This window comes from Oncorhynchus mykiss, chromosome 11 (assembly GCF_057628025.1).
Source record: "Oncorhynchus mykiss isolate SJ-2025 chromosome 11, ASM5762802v1, whole genome shotgun sequence".
Lineage (NCBI taxonomy): Eukaryota > Metazoa > Chordata > Actinopteri > Salmoniformes > Salmonidae > Oncorhynchus > Oncorhynchus mykiss.
In genome coordinates, this window is record NC_143032.1 from 46,455,070 (window position 1) to 46,469,718 (window position 14,649).

The window sequence follows — 14,649 nt, forward strand, 5'->3', positions numbered from 1 at the left end:
CAATTGAGACATGGATTGTGTGTGTGCCATACAGATAGTAAATGGACAAGACAAAATATTTAAGTGCCTTTGTACAGGGTATGGTAGTAGGTGCCAGGCGCACCGGTTTGTGTCAAGAACTGCAACGCTGCTGGGTTTTTCACGCTCAACAGTTTCCCGTGAGTATCAAGAATGGTCCACCACCCAAATGACATCTAGCCAACTTGAAACAACTGTTGGAAGCATTGGAGTCAACATGAGCCAACATCCCTGTGGAATGGTTTCGACATCTTGTAGAGTATACGCCCTGACAAATTCGGGCTGTTCTGAGGGCAAAAGGGGGTACAACTCAATATTAGGAAGGTATTCCTAATGTTTTCTATACTCAGTGTGTGTGTGTGCGTGTGTGTGTGTGTTTGTGTTTGTGTGTGTGTGTGTTTGTCAAGCTTGTGTGCATGTGCCTGTGACCTATGGAGATATTGAGAGAGACAATGAGAGCAGGTCGATGAAGGGTGTCCCACTCCCAGCTTTAGAACACCTTCCATGTCCATTTGTGTATTTGCAGTATGTAGCTGTCAGCAGCGGTTTGATCTCTGCTCTGCCTGCTTGTTTCACCATGTAGGAGAATGAACCAGCCCCTGTCACCTCTCAGTAAAAACACTGTCACCTCTCTGTAAACACACACACACACACACACACACACACACACACACACACACACACACACACACACACACATTACACATTATAGTGCCCTCAAAGCTCATCAATAAGCTAAGTCCCTGCCACATCGCTTTTACAAGGAGGTGACAACTCGACCTTCCAGTATCACACTGTGTCATGTGTTGCTTATCAATCAAATCTGTCTAACAATGTTGGCACCCGTGGCATGAGTGGCACAAGGGGCTGTGTGTGTGTTTCTCTAAGAACGAGGGACATTTGATAAGAAAATCAAACATCTGCAGCAAACACTAGGTCAAAACACTCACCACTGACAATTTGCTTTTCAAAGTAAAAGCGAACAAATAACCTCTGGAACAGCGGCCCCCTCACACTGAGTCACACACAACCCAGAACATCATTAAAACCTATGACCGGTTTCACAGAACGCTTCCATCTGTGTCTCTCCCTGTTTCTCCCCCTGCACACATGAATGGCTGAATATTCATCATGGGGTTTTTCCCCCTGTAAGATTTAAGAGGGACTTTAATGGAATATTTTTTAGTTCCACATGAATCTCTCTCCATGGCGTGTTTTCACCGCGGCTGAGCGCACTGGGTCCTCACAGAGTGCCTCTATTCATTGCCGCGGTGACACAAAGGCTACATTTGAAGCACGCTCCGGAGCACGCTGCCGACGGAACACACACTAGAACAAACGACTCTGTTGTGTGTGTGTGTGTGAGTGTGTGAGGGGCCAGACAGAGGGACCGGGCTCTGACCCCTACTAGGGAGCCCTGGGGACCAGACAGGGCTGCCCAGCTGTGCTCCCTTGACCCCCCCTACCCCTTACTGAGAAACTAACCCCCCAGACACAGTCTAATACTCTCCCCTCTCCTTCTGCTGTCTGTGCCCTATCTGTGAGGGCTTCTCCAATTGCCTATTAGCTGACTATAAGACAAACCGTTGAATATAATCTGTACAGCAAATTGTGACCACATATGACCCCACAAACACACATGTAAATCCATTCAAACTCATGCAAATAAATGCAGACACACACAAACACATGGCCTGATTTACTTTCCACAGGAACATTATGGCATGGCGAGCCACGCCCATGTTAAATGTATTTTGCTCAAGACATATGATAGTAGATAGCCTATGAATGACTTAAAATATCCAAACAAAATGGGACGTATGTGTGTTGTCAGGATAGAGGAAATAAACAGTGGTTAAAGGGTAGTATAACGCAATGTGATGATGCTCAGCTCATTCAGACATAATGCGCACACGTGCACACACACACACACACACACACACACACACACACACACACACACACACACACACACACACACACACACACACACACACACACACACACACACACACACACACACACACACACACACACACACACATTACACACACACACACACACACATTACACATTATAGTGCCCTCAAAGCTCATCAATAAGCTAAGGACCCTGGGACTAGGTTCTACAGCTGCACCATCGAGAGCATCCTGACCGGTTGCATCATTGCCTGGTATGGCAACTGCTCAGCCTCTGATCGCAAGGCACTACAGAGGGTGGTGTGAATGGCCCAGTACATCACTGGGGCTAAGCTTTCTGCCATCCAGGACTTCTGTACCAGGCGGTGTCAGAGGAAGGCCCTGAAGGCGGTGTCAGAGGAAGGCCCTGAAAATTGTCAAAGACTTCAGCTACCCTAGTCATAGACTGTTCTCTCTGCTACCAAACGGCAAACGGTACCGGAGCACCAAGTCTAGGTCCAAGAGGCTTCTAAACAGCTTCTAGCCCTGCCATAAGACTCCTGAAAACCTAGTCAAATGGCTACCCAGACTATTCACATTGCCTGCCCCCCCCCTCTCCTCTTGACACCACTGCCACTCTCTGTTGTCATCTATGCATTGTCACTTTAATTATCTCTACCTACATGTACTGTTCTTACTAACTCAACTAACCGGTGTCCCCACACACTGACTCTGTACCCCCCTGTTTATATTGTTCTTTTTTTACTACTCCTCTTTAATTGCTTGTTACTTTTATCTCTTGTTCTTATCCATATGTTTTTAAACTGCACTGTCGGTTAGGGGCTTGTAAGTAAGCATTTCACTGTAAGGTCTACACCTGTTGTATTCGGCGCATGTGACTAATACAATTTGATTTGATTTGATTTGACACATAGAAAGAGAGTGCAGAAGACAGAAGGATGAATAAAAGCATAGGTATAACACCTCTGATCCCTAAGATCCCTAAAACTCACATACACAGCACCTTCCCTTTGTGATTGAATGTCTTCCTACCCACTCTAATATCATTTTCTTTCCTTTTTCCACTTGTTAGAGAATTGCTGAGCCGAGACCAGGATGTACCACGGACCCAGAACTGGACAAACATTCCCTAAGGAACTCCAAGACCATTAAAATCAACACGTCAAGGACAGGAACTCAATTTTAGTTTAGGTTGGTATTAGTCATGCGTTTTATGGTCTGGGTGGGAGAGTGGGTGCCCTGTGTGTGTGTTTATCTGTGTGTGTGAGAAGGAGGATGCCATCCTTACCAGCACTGCTAACCGCACCAGTGGTGAGGTCAGCACCCATGAGGCCACCTGAAAGATGAAAGAGGGATGAGAGGAAAAGAGGAAAACATTAGAGGAGAGGCCTCCCTCCTTCACACCCACATCCCATCAGCTCCCTCCTCCTCTCTCGCCTTTCAGTGACACTCTGTCTAAGTTACTTTAACCATCAGCCCCTTCTTCTTTTGTGCCAGGGCTGATGTGTGTGTGTGTGTGTGTGTGTGTCTGTCTGTGTGTGTGTGTGTGTAAACCCAAATGCCACAGCTTCCAACAAACCATAAGTTCTAGTCAAACGGACGCTGCGAGTGGATACTGGACGATAGCGTCCCAAAAAAATGACACATTTGTATTTTTAAGTCGTGCGAGGTGGAGGAGTGGGAGGAGTGTGAGCATGTGCGGTTAGTGTGGTGGCGGCAGCGCCAAAACTCATATTTACTTTGTGCCTGTGCGCGGTGCATCCAGGCCTAATGACAGGGTGAGGGTGTGGGCAGCAGGCTACTGCCCAGAGGGACAAAATAGAGCCTTCAGACAACAATAACAAACCGACAGGCCTCATGTGCTTATGTCACCAGTAACTTAAAACCTATACATAGGGCCTGACATCCCCAGGACAGTGCCTCACAGTAAATGGAGGGGATTGCTGACTTGGTTTGAATGTAAAATTGAGTCACCTTCCCTTAAATGAACTATCAATCAGTAGAGCTGACCTTATTTCCTCGGTGCGTTCCCCTGAATGGTTAGGGAGGGCTTCTCTTTAAAGAGTTTGTGTTTGTTTGTGTGTTACCTGCACTGGCAGGTCTGTGTGTGACACCGGGGGACATGCTGTTCCTCTGCATGTGGTGTGCCAGGGGCAGCAGGTTGTGGTTGCCTAGGGAACCTCCTGGGTGGCTGTAGATGAGACTGTTCTGGTTGCTAACGGGGATGGAGACCGGCATCTCGTAGTTGGAGGGGGCCACGCCCTGCTGAGAGAGAGAGAGAGACAAAAGAGGAAGAACGCATGATTAAACACAATAGAGAGACAAAACAAAAGAACACAACAATAGAATACACAGGCATAGAGATAACTGTTAAAGATTACAGTGGAAGAGAGAACCAAATGAATCCAACGCTAAAGAAATATCACAGCTCGAATGAAACCGTGAGCGAGAGAAAGAAAGCGATAAAAGGAGATAGAAAGAACAGTAATACGAAAAAAAGGGTCAACGGCCAGATAATGTCACCACTGAAAGGGACTTTTACTTGCCACCCAGGAATGAGAGAAAACAATGTGTTTGTGGAATGTGGACTGTCTCTTCCCACAGTGGCATCTTTAAAGGGTCAGCCACCATCTACCATGTGAATATACTTGTCTCTCTACGTCCCCATCGTTGACTCTCGGTGCCTGTTTTCACCCTTTGATTAATATGGTGACCTCCTAACGTAGCCGGCTTCCAGGAAAAAGAACGTGAATCTCAGAAAACACAACAACAACAACTTTTCACTGTGTGGTCATTGTTTCTCATTCCAATACACAGATCCTTTTGAAGCAGATAGGGAAGCTGATATCGTCTACTACAAATGTACTCGTTCTGAATTTGCTCAATTTTGTGGAGCACGATGATGGAAATCTATATATGATTTTGGTAAATGTATATTATATAAACACCATCCTCAATTTTTACTAAAATAGAGGTATGTCTCTGTCATGTCGAGATCAAGTGTTTTTTAAGTGGCAGGTAAGACTAGCAGCATGTGGATGAGGTTGGTTGGTAGCTAGGCCCCTAGGCCCCAAGCGACAGATTCGTCATGTTTATCGTGTCACTCCACCATAGGGCTTAACCTTGGGAGTGCCCTGGAAGTGGTCGCTCCTAGATGTTAGCTTAAAGAAGTAGAAAATATAGCCCTAATTGTAGCCATGTGTCCCAGAGCGATGGAAGGGCTCATCAGTGAGAGCATCAGCCAGGGGAAGTCGGATATGAGCTCTACCTCGTCTTCTTTTTCGATTTTCTCTCCCCTGTAACTTTTCCCTTTTAGCCACACAAATAGAATTTTGTGGGGTCCAAAAGCCTTGACTTTCACCTCGTCTTCATTGCCATCTCTCCCTCTCTCTCACACTCTTTTCGGGCTTTTGCTGAAGCCCTTTGCAGACGCGGGTTAGCCAGCAGTCTTGGGTGTCTGGTTGATTTCTTAAATTACTCAAAAGTGAGCACCTCCTATTCTATTTCACGTTTAAATATTTTCATAATGTGTGTGTGTGTGTGTGTGTGTGTGTGTGTGTGTGTGTGTGTGTGTGTGTGTGTGTGTGTGTGTGTGTGGGTGGGTGTGCGTACAGTGGGCCCCCTCTGCAAGCTGTCATTTCAGTGGTGCCATCCTTCCTGTTTTCACTCATCCTCCCCTGTGACCCAGAGGCCCTATGCTAGGCAGACGTCATGACCACATACTGAACTGCCACTTGTTGTGTGCAGACACCCTTACTGCCACTGCTCTCCCCCATCCAAACCCCAACCCTAACCCAACCTCACCCCGACCCGGCCTCTAACCACAACACCCCCTCCACCCTCTCTACAGTACTCTGCCAGAGGTTAATGTTCCCTTTCGATGATCTACTGTGGAATCATCTCTTTCTCCATGGCTATAATGCTAACCATTCCAATATGGGCGTTTGTATGGAGAGCGGAGCTCACTTGGCTTCCATTGAGAGTGGCATTCATTTTGTGGTTGTTTGGGACTGACTAACTGCTAAGACCTTTATTTACTCTGTGCAGTTGAAGTTATGGTCGACACTGGTCCATCTCGACAGTCACAACTGAGTGATCATTGAATGACAGCGAGGTAATATATTGCTACTGATTAGATGTGATTTTCACCACCTTCATTATTACAACTGCACTCCTCGCCCTCCCCACTGTAAAAAAATAAATAAAAATGTTGTATCAAATAAATATTATTAAGTTACTGGTTCCACTGCCTTAAAAAAAAAAAATGTTGGCCCAAACATGAGAAAACATAGTCAAAAATGATATCAACTTAAAATGATATGTTTGTTCAAATTGTCTCATGTGTTCAATCAACTAGAAATGTATATTTGGGCATCTTACCTAAAAAAAAAGGCAAAGTGCTTTTAACATACAATGTTTTCAACTTACGTATTTGACACACATGATTACATTGTGCATGTTCCTTTATACATGTTCTCACCTGGGATTTGAACTCACAACTTCTTGGTTCACAGCATTCCAATATTCCTGCTACGCCTCCATCTCTGTGTCAATAACTGATTTCATCTGTATTGCTACACTTTGCTCTTCAAAGTAAATCTCGGCTCTGTTAAAAGTACACTCAAGGAAAACAATTGTATTTATCGTAGTGTTTAAGGAGTAACATTAAAACAGAATAATATGCCATACAAAAATGTGACAACTATCTAGAAAAAAACAAAAATTGCTTAAATAAGTAAAACAAAGCAATGATGAGAGAATAACTGATAATTAACTGATAATTGACACAAGCATGGTGGCGTGGCAGTAATGCCATGAAGAAGTAGTTGTGTGTTCAAATCCCAGGTGCGACATGAACAATAATTACTGTACAAAAGAACATGCACAATGCAATTATGTATGTCCACGTGTGTCAAATACTGCATGCATGTTGAAAACATTGTATATTAAAAGCACTGTTTGTGTAACTAGTTTCACAGCCTTTTTTTTTTGTTGAGGTAAGATGCCCAAATAATCATTTGTGGTTGAAAGAATGTATGAGACAAGTTGAGCAAACACGTAAGTTGACCGAATTTCTGCCAATGTTTTCTCAAGTTGGAGCCAGGTTTGGGCCAACAATTTTTTTGTTGTTCTGGGAACACTTTGACCAAAAGTTGAGTAAACAAAAGAAGTCTGGAACCAGTTACTTATTAGTAATGAGTTGAATCAACTAGACTTGTGGGTGTTTTTTTTTTTACAGTGAGGGAGGGCCTTAATTTAATGTTTTATTCACATTTATGTAATGAGGGCTACAGTAGGGTGTGAACATCTGCACAGGTGTGTGTGTCTATGTGCCTGTTGTTTTCGAGCCTTAGCATCTGTCCCTCTGTTGTTTCGGGTGACTGAGCTGTGTATAGCGTGGGCGCAGGAGAAGAGGAACTGCATGCAAACCACACCACTCCTGAGAGCCAGGCAAGGGATCATGGGTAAAGGGTTAAAGGTGTGATGTCACAAATGGAGCCAGAGGTTAAAGAGTGTGAGAGGCGAAGCGCGCTCTATACTTGAACTAAACCACTAAGGTAATGACGCTTAGATGAGTTAGCTGCTATGAATACACGCATGTATAGGTGCTTCAAAGTATGAGGAAGTCTTATCTTGTGTTTTTTTCTCCAGACGTGCAGGGTTAATTTGGATGCTTGTTACTCAGCGTCCGCCATTTAGCCAGCTGAGACTGCATGCTGTGTAAGTCCAGTACTTACAGGTATCTTATGAGTTTTGATCATGTGATCAAACTCCTCGTTTATCTGTTTGTATTTCTCCTCAGTGCGCGGGGTGAGGGTGAGAGCAGACTCGAGCTCCGGGCTCTCGCCACCTTTGTTCTCCTTCTTGCTTAATGCCTGCCGGGTCCCACCAATAAAAACCCATCATATGGACAGCAGACGCACGGATGGGAGAAAGAAAGAAAAGAAAGAGAGAGAGAGAGAGGGGGGAGAGAAGGGTGAGAAGAAGGCTCAGGGAGTGTCGGGCGGTACTTACACACAGTCTCTGTCTGCTGATCATCAGATCAATGTCCTCATTTATTTTCCTGTACTTGTCCTCAGACTCGGGGCTGTGGCCGACCGAGTCGTCTGCGTCGGGGTCGGGGCTGTCACAGCCGTTTAGACCCTTCTTTCTCAACGTCTGCAAACAGAGCAGTCGCACAACACAGTTGAAGGGCAGGGGAACAGGGCCCAGAGTAGAGCAGGGGAGAGGAAATGTGAATTACGCCCTTGTTAGAATGGATCCTGAGAATGGACTCAACTGACCGAAGGAATGAATGAGATGTGTAAAAAAAAAAATTAAAGTGTGTGTGTGCCTAATGTGTCACAGAGGTTAAAGTGGGTACTGACGGGCTAAATGGGATGTGGTCCTTGGTGTGGCATAAAGTGCTTTGACAGGATCTATTCCCATGTCCATCAATTTGGGATGGGGTGGAGTGGGGTGGGGACATAGCGGTGTCTTTGTCAACAAGTTAACATGTAGCTAAACATTCAGAAGAACATAAATGATTTAATAGCATTCACTAACAATACATGAAATCCATACTCCTCTCTCAAATGAGGCGCCATGGGGACTATACACATTGTAATCACACAGAGACACAGTCAGTGATGAACATCGAAATAAAACATATTGCTGACATTGGCAGCTGAGGAGGCCGGAATGGGACTGTTATGGCTACAGATGTATGTGTGCGTTGGGTTTGTGTGTGGCAGGTCTGTGGTAGTGTAAGAGTGTGTGTTTGACAGACTGTGTATACAGGCAGCAATCTCTCTCTTGGCCACCTGATGGCCACCTGATCCTGTTTCTGTGGCCACAGCACCCCCCACCCCTTTCTCTCAATGCCACCGAAGGAGGAAAGGGAAGAGAAGAGCTGTCTCTCTATCCCTCGTTAGACCAAGATATACAGTATCTCACTAAAGTGGTAGTGATACAATTATATCTAACATCGTTTCTCTGCACGTGTTGTATTTGTGTATCTACAGCACGTGTGTTTTAATTTGTGTGTTTAGGTATGTAAGCAACAAGCTCTCACAGTCTCACTGCAGAATTAGATGACGTTCATCCACATTTCTCCAAAACAACGCATTTCAAAGTTGCTCCAAACACCACATTTTGAAAGTTAAGGGTTAAGATTTTAGATAGGGTTAAAACATAACGTTTAGGCACTCATTCTGAATGGATAAGGGAAGAGTTAAGGTTTAGGATAGGGTTAAAACTAAAAAACTAAAAACACGCAACCTTCTGATCCAGGTCTTGGATAGGGTTAAAACATTACATGCAGGTCCTCATTCCGATTGGTTAAGGTAAGGGTTAAAGTTTGGGATAGGGTTAAAACATTACATGCAGGCCCTCATTCCGATTGGTTAAGGTAAGGGTTAAAGTTTGGGATAGGGTTAAAACACTTCTTTTTTTAAACGAGTGTCCTCTAGGGAAAAAAAAACACATAATTTATTCATAGACAATATAGCATTCATTTGTTATATCTGTGTCCATATTGTCCGTGAGTTTTGAGTAGATAGACCATATGGTTCAAGAAAATAGCCTAATTAATGGACAAAGCATCTAATCAGCAATGGCATTATTTTCAATTAACTCTGCAACTCTTCCAACTATTGACTTTATTCACAACTGCTGCCAGTTTGATGCCAAAACATTGACAACAAATACATATTGATATAGTAAAATAAATACAGTTTGTAAAAACAAATCTATAAAGGAAATGTCATGCTGAAACACCAATGGTATTCACTAAGTTTATGGTTTATATTTCGGATAATGTTTTACAGCTTTGTCATTCTATATTTTATTTATTTATTTATCGTATTCAATTATTTCATATATTTGACATGTGATGATGCCACACAGAGGGCCAGAGATAATTACAGACACCTGTGATAATCTGAAGTACCCAAAAAGGCCACGAGATGTCTTGTAATAGATTACATGAAATTCTTGAAAGATACCAAAATTCTGGTAGTTTACTGGTAAACTTCTAAAGTTTCCAGTAAAATACCCTCCCTTTGCAACCCTACTCTTGAGCGATCTGCATATGCTTGTGTGTTTGTTTATGTGTGTGTGTACATACACACACACTGCAGTGTTGAGTGCAGAGATGTGTCCCATATTGTGTCGATTAGATTTACAGTGAGTGAAGTAGTGAAATGAAAGGTGTAGCAACTGATAGTTAGAGCTTCCATCAAAGACCCACTTCCCTCCCCTCCCTCCCTTCCCCTCGCTCTCTCCTCCACAGAGGCCGGCTTTAATAAAAGGAGATTAGTCTACAGGAGGAGTATCACAGACCCGTTCCTGTCTGAGCAGACGACGGCGCTTCACGCTGCTTTCATCTGGGCTTCCCTATCACACCCACCACTGTAACTACATTATCTTTAATGCAGCTTAGATTTGATGGTGATCATATGTGTGTGTGTGTGTCTCAATGCTAGAGACAAATAGAGAGAGTGAGATAATGGGAGAGAGAGATGCTAAAATAATTTAATCTCACCATTTTATTCTCCTCATTTGTGTGACACTCTGCTTGTCGTCGCAAGCAGAGAAGCGCACTACTGTAAATTGATAGAAGTGACTAAGAGTGAGCCGCCTGTTTCTAAAACAAATAACACTCCAGTCATCTCTGATGTCAGGAGAATAAAGCTATTTTTAAAGTGTGGTTTTAGTGAACTGAGGGCTTCGTTTGTGAGATCGCTGTTTGATGCCGGAGGCGTCTCGTGGTGAGGTAGCGTGTCAAGATTCACTAGCCTCTCTGTCCCTCTCTCTCTGTCTCTCTCTCTCTGTGTCTCTGTCTCTCTCTGTGTCTCTCTCTGTGTCTCTCTCTGTGTCTCTCTCTGTGTTTCTCTCTGTGTCTCTCTCTGTGTCTCTCTCTGTCCCTTTTTCAAATATTTGGGGACTTTGCTCTGGTCTTTAGTGTAGTTGTGTAGTACAGTAACAAACTGTACTACAAACTTGAGACCCATATGGCGTGACTGATATGGGGCAGTGGGCCTGTCTGGGGGTGTTGATGAGGTAGTGGGACGGAGGGTGGGAGTGTCATATGACTTTGAGGCATGTGGCCCTGGCTTAGCTTTCCACCGGGGCTCAGCAGTTTAAGGGTGCCATGCAAGGTCACTATGCCACTCATCCCAGACATGCCCACCTGTCAGGGACATCACACCTGTTGCCAAGTGCTGCCATCCAGCCCAGCAGCCAATCAGAGGCAATGCAGCCATGACATGGCCATAGAAGGCCTCTCTCTCTCTCTCTCTCTCTCTCTCGAAGTGTCTCGCTTCCCTCTGTCGTTGTGGCCCATCGACCTCTCCTTAGTTCCCTGCCTCTCTTACCCAGTCTACTCCGTCATCCACTGCTGCTCCAATCGTGGCCTGCTGTTTTAGATCCACTGACATCATCTCAAAAGCGAGAAAATAAGTGGCCAGTGTATAAAAACGATAAATAAAAGTAAAAATATACATTTTCCCGCTAATGTAGTCATAGTCGATATAGAGAGAAAGATAAATACACCATGTCAAGAAATGGCAGGAAAATAAACAACTGTTCAGGGGATATGTAGATAATGCAAACATAGTGATAAAACACCTCATCACGTCAAATGCTCAAATCGACGCTGTTTTATTCCCACATATTTTCACTGACATCAAATGTTTCCCGTCTGTCTATCTAAAAATAATAATTGTGAGGGGAGAAAAATACCTCGGTACGAAGACCAAGATGCTGACATCTTAATAGCAGTTGGAGATAAAAGCTCCGTGATCCACAGTCCAAAGCTATATTGATGAGTGGAGAACAATCTAACAAAGCAGACAATAGGCCATCCTGGACACACTTTGAAGTGAGAGAAAGAGAGAGAGATGAGAAACAGAGGAAGCAAGACAGGAGGAAAAGAGGGATTGAGAGAGAGAGAGAGAGAGAGAGAGAGAGTGATGCAGAAAGAAAGCAAGAACGCGAGAGAGGAAAGACTGCTCGGCTGCTTGGCTCGGTGTCTCTGTCCCTGTCTCTCCCTTTCTGGAGGCGTGCTCCTAATTAAACTCCTTCCTCATGATGTTCCCTCCTGGCTCGGCCTGTCAGGGGGCCTGTGTGCAGAAGGAGGAGTGTAGACACTGTGTCCTACATACCGTACCCTCTTCATCTGTACCCTTCGCATCCACACCCCACCTCACACCTCACACCCTAAGCTGAGAATATATGCTTTTTGAAGGTACATTACAAAACCATGAATGCAATGCACACTTATGTAATGCATAATAATATTTCTTGGAACATGTTATTTTGTAATCAGGGTGATTTTGGGTGGGTATTTCAAGGGGTATACTACAGGTTATTTTGGTTTCTAGTTTTACGCAGCGTGAGGGACAGCTGACGCTAGAGCCCATGCCATACCAGGGTTCGGCTGTTGGGAACTCTGCCACCCAGACCATCTCTCTCTCTCTCGTTTGCTTGTTGGAGACAACCTTTGCCCAGGTGGGGGCTTTGGCTCGTATTTTGGGAGTGTTAACTGGTGATCATTCCAGTGGCTTCATCCCTGGGTTATCTTGGCAGTGGGGTATGACGGCTAAGGCGTACATTCAATAATGCGTTTATGACCAATGGTGACAGATGGGGGGATGATGTTTCGCAAGGTCCTCAAGACCAACAACATTAACTGCATAGATTTTGGGTGAGAGCAGAGCATACAAAATGATGGACAATGACTATGGCCTTACCTAATAAAGATCAGTGAAAACCGAAAGAACGATAGTTTTCTTGTAAATACAGTACATTCGGAAAGTGTTAGCTTGATCCTAAAATCGATTAAATAAATAATTTTCCTCATCAATCTACACACGATACCCCTTAATGACAAAGGTTTTAAAAATGTTTTCAAATGTATTACAAATAAATACAGAAATACCTTATTTACATTAGTATTTAGACCCTTTACTATGAGACTCAAAATTGAGCTCAGGTGCATCCTGTTTCATTTGATCATCTTTGAGATGTCTCTACAACTTGATTGGAGCCCACCTGTGGTAAATTAAAATGATTAGACATGATTTGGAGAAGGCACACACCTGTCTATATAAGGTCCCACAGTTGACAGTGCATGTCAGAGTAAAAACCAAGTCATGAAGTCAAAGGAATTGTCCGTAGAGCTCCGAGACAGGATTGTGTCGCACGGCCAAACGGAGCAATCGGGGGAGAAGGGCCTTGGTCAGGGAAGTGACCAAGAACCCGATGGTCACTCTGACAGAGCTCCAGAGCACATCTGTGGAGATGGGAGAACCTTCCAGAGGAACAACCATCTCTGCAGCACTCAACCAATCAGGCCTTTATGGTAGAGTGGCCAGACAGAAGCCACTACTCAGTAAAAGGCACATGACAACCCGCTTGGAGTTTGCCAAAAAGCACCTAAATGACTCTGACCATGAGAAACAATATTTTTTGGGGTCTGATGAAACCAAGATTGAACTCTTTGGCCTGAATGCCAAGCGTCAGGTCTCGAGGAAACCATCCCTATGGTGAAGAATGGTGGTGGCAACATCATGCTGTGGGGATGTTTTTCAGCTGCAGGTACTGGGAGACTAGTCAGGATCGAGGGAAAGATGAACGGAGCAGTCCAGAGATCCTTGATAAAAACCTGCCCCAGAGCGCTCAGGACTGCAGACTGGGTTGAAAGTTCACCTTCTAATAGGACAATGACCCTAAGCAAACAGCCAGGACAACGCAGGAGTGGCTTCAAGACAGGTTTCAATGTCGTTGAGTGGCCCAGCCAGAGCCTTGACTTGAACCTGATCAAACATCTCTGTGGAGAGACCTGAAAATAGCTGTGCAGCGACGTTCCCCATCCAACCTGGCAGAGCTTCAGAGGATCTGCAGACAAGAATGGGAGAAACTCCCCAAATACAGGTGTACCAAGCTTGTAGCGTCCTACCCAAGAAGATTCGAGGCTGTACTTGCTGCCAAAGGTGCTTCAACAAAGTACTGAGTAAAGGGTCTGAACAGTTATTTAAATGTGATATTTCAGTTATTATTATGATTTTTTTGTGCAAAAATGTTTAAAAACCTGTTTTTGCTTTGTTGTTATGGAGGATTGTGTGAATATTGATGAGGGGAAAAAAAGTAAAGGAGTCTGAATACTTTCCGAATGCACTGTATGTCTTCTTGTACTTTTGTGGTCAAATTCAGCACTTGCTGGTGGAAAAATACTGGGCCAAATAAGCACATTAAAGGGTTTTAATAACAGGGTAACTTGTGGTTAATCATGTTTGGTGTGTGGAAGAAAGGGAAAATCATGAGGGATTGTTATGTGAGATAAACAACTTCTTACTGGTCACGTTTCTGACTGAGCCTAGAGAGTGTCATTGTCTGGGTCTAATATGGTGCACACACACACACACACACACACACACACACACACACACACACACACACACACACACACACACACACACACACACACACACACACACACACACACACACACACACACACACACACCTTTCCCATCACAGCTAACAAGATAGCAGGGGCCCACTGTGGATTCATGCCCCATCGTCATGTTACTGCACTCTAAGCACATTCACAGATGCCTTGTTGGTGGCAGCCAGCGGTGGGATACAGCAATAGAGTGCTCGGACTGCTAGCTCCCCCTCTCTCTATTTCTCTCTTCTCTCTCTATTTCTCTCTCTCTCTCAGCCACTTG

At 44.4% G+C, this 14,649-nt stretch overlaps 1 protein-coding gene across 19 annotated transcripts in view; it reads right to left on the reverse strand.

Annotated features, from left to right (window-relative positions):
• The window catches only part of mef2cb (myocyte enhancer factor 2cb), a 94,253-nt gene that overhangs the window by 13,801 nt on the left and 65,803 nt on the right, over positions 1–14,649 (reverse strand). For 2 of the 19 annotated variants that reach the window (XM_036935517.2, XM_090190208.1), the window contains exons 4-6: positions 7,676–7,813; positions 4,025–4,202; positions 3,226–3,273 (exon numbers count right to left, since the gene is read on the reverse strand). In XM_036935517.2, coding sequence (XP_036791412.1) covers positions 3,226–3,273; positions 4,025–4,202; positions 7,676–7,813 — 364 coding nt within the window. Of the gene's footprint in view, positions 1–3,225; positions 3,274–4,024; positions 4,203–7,675; positions 8,097–14,649 lie in introns of all 19 variants that reach the window. The other 17 variants (XM_036935518.2, XM_090190209.1, XM_021620930.3 and 14 more) reach the window with 11 other exon arrangements.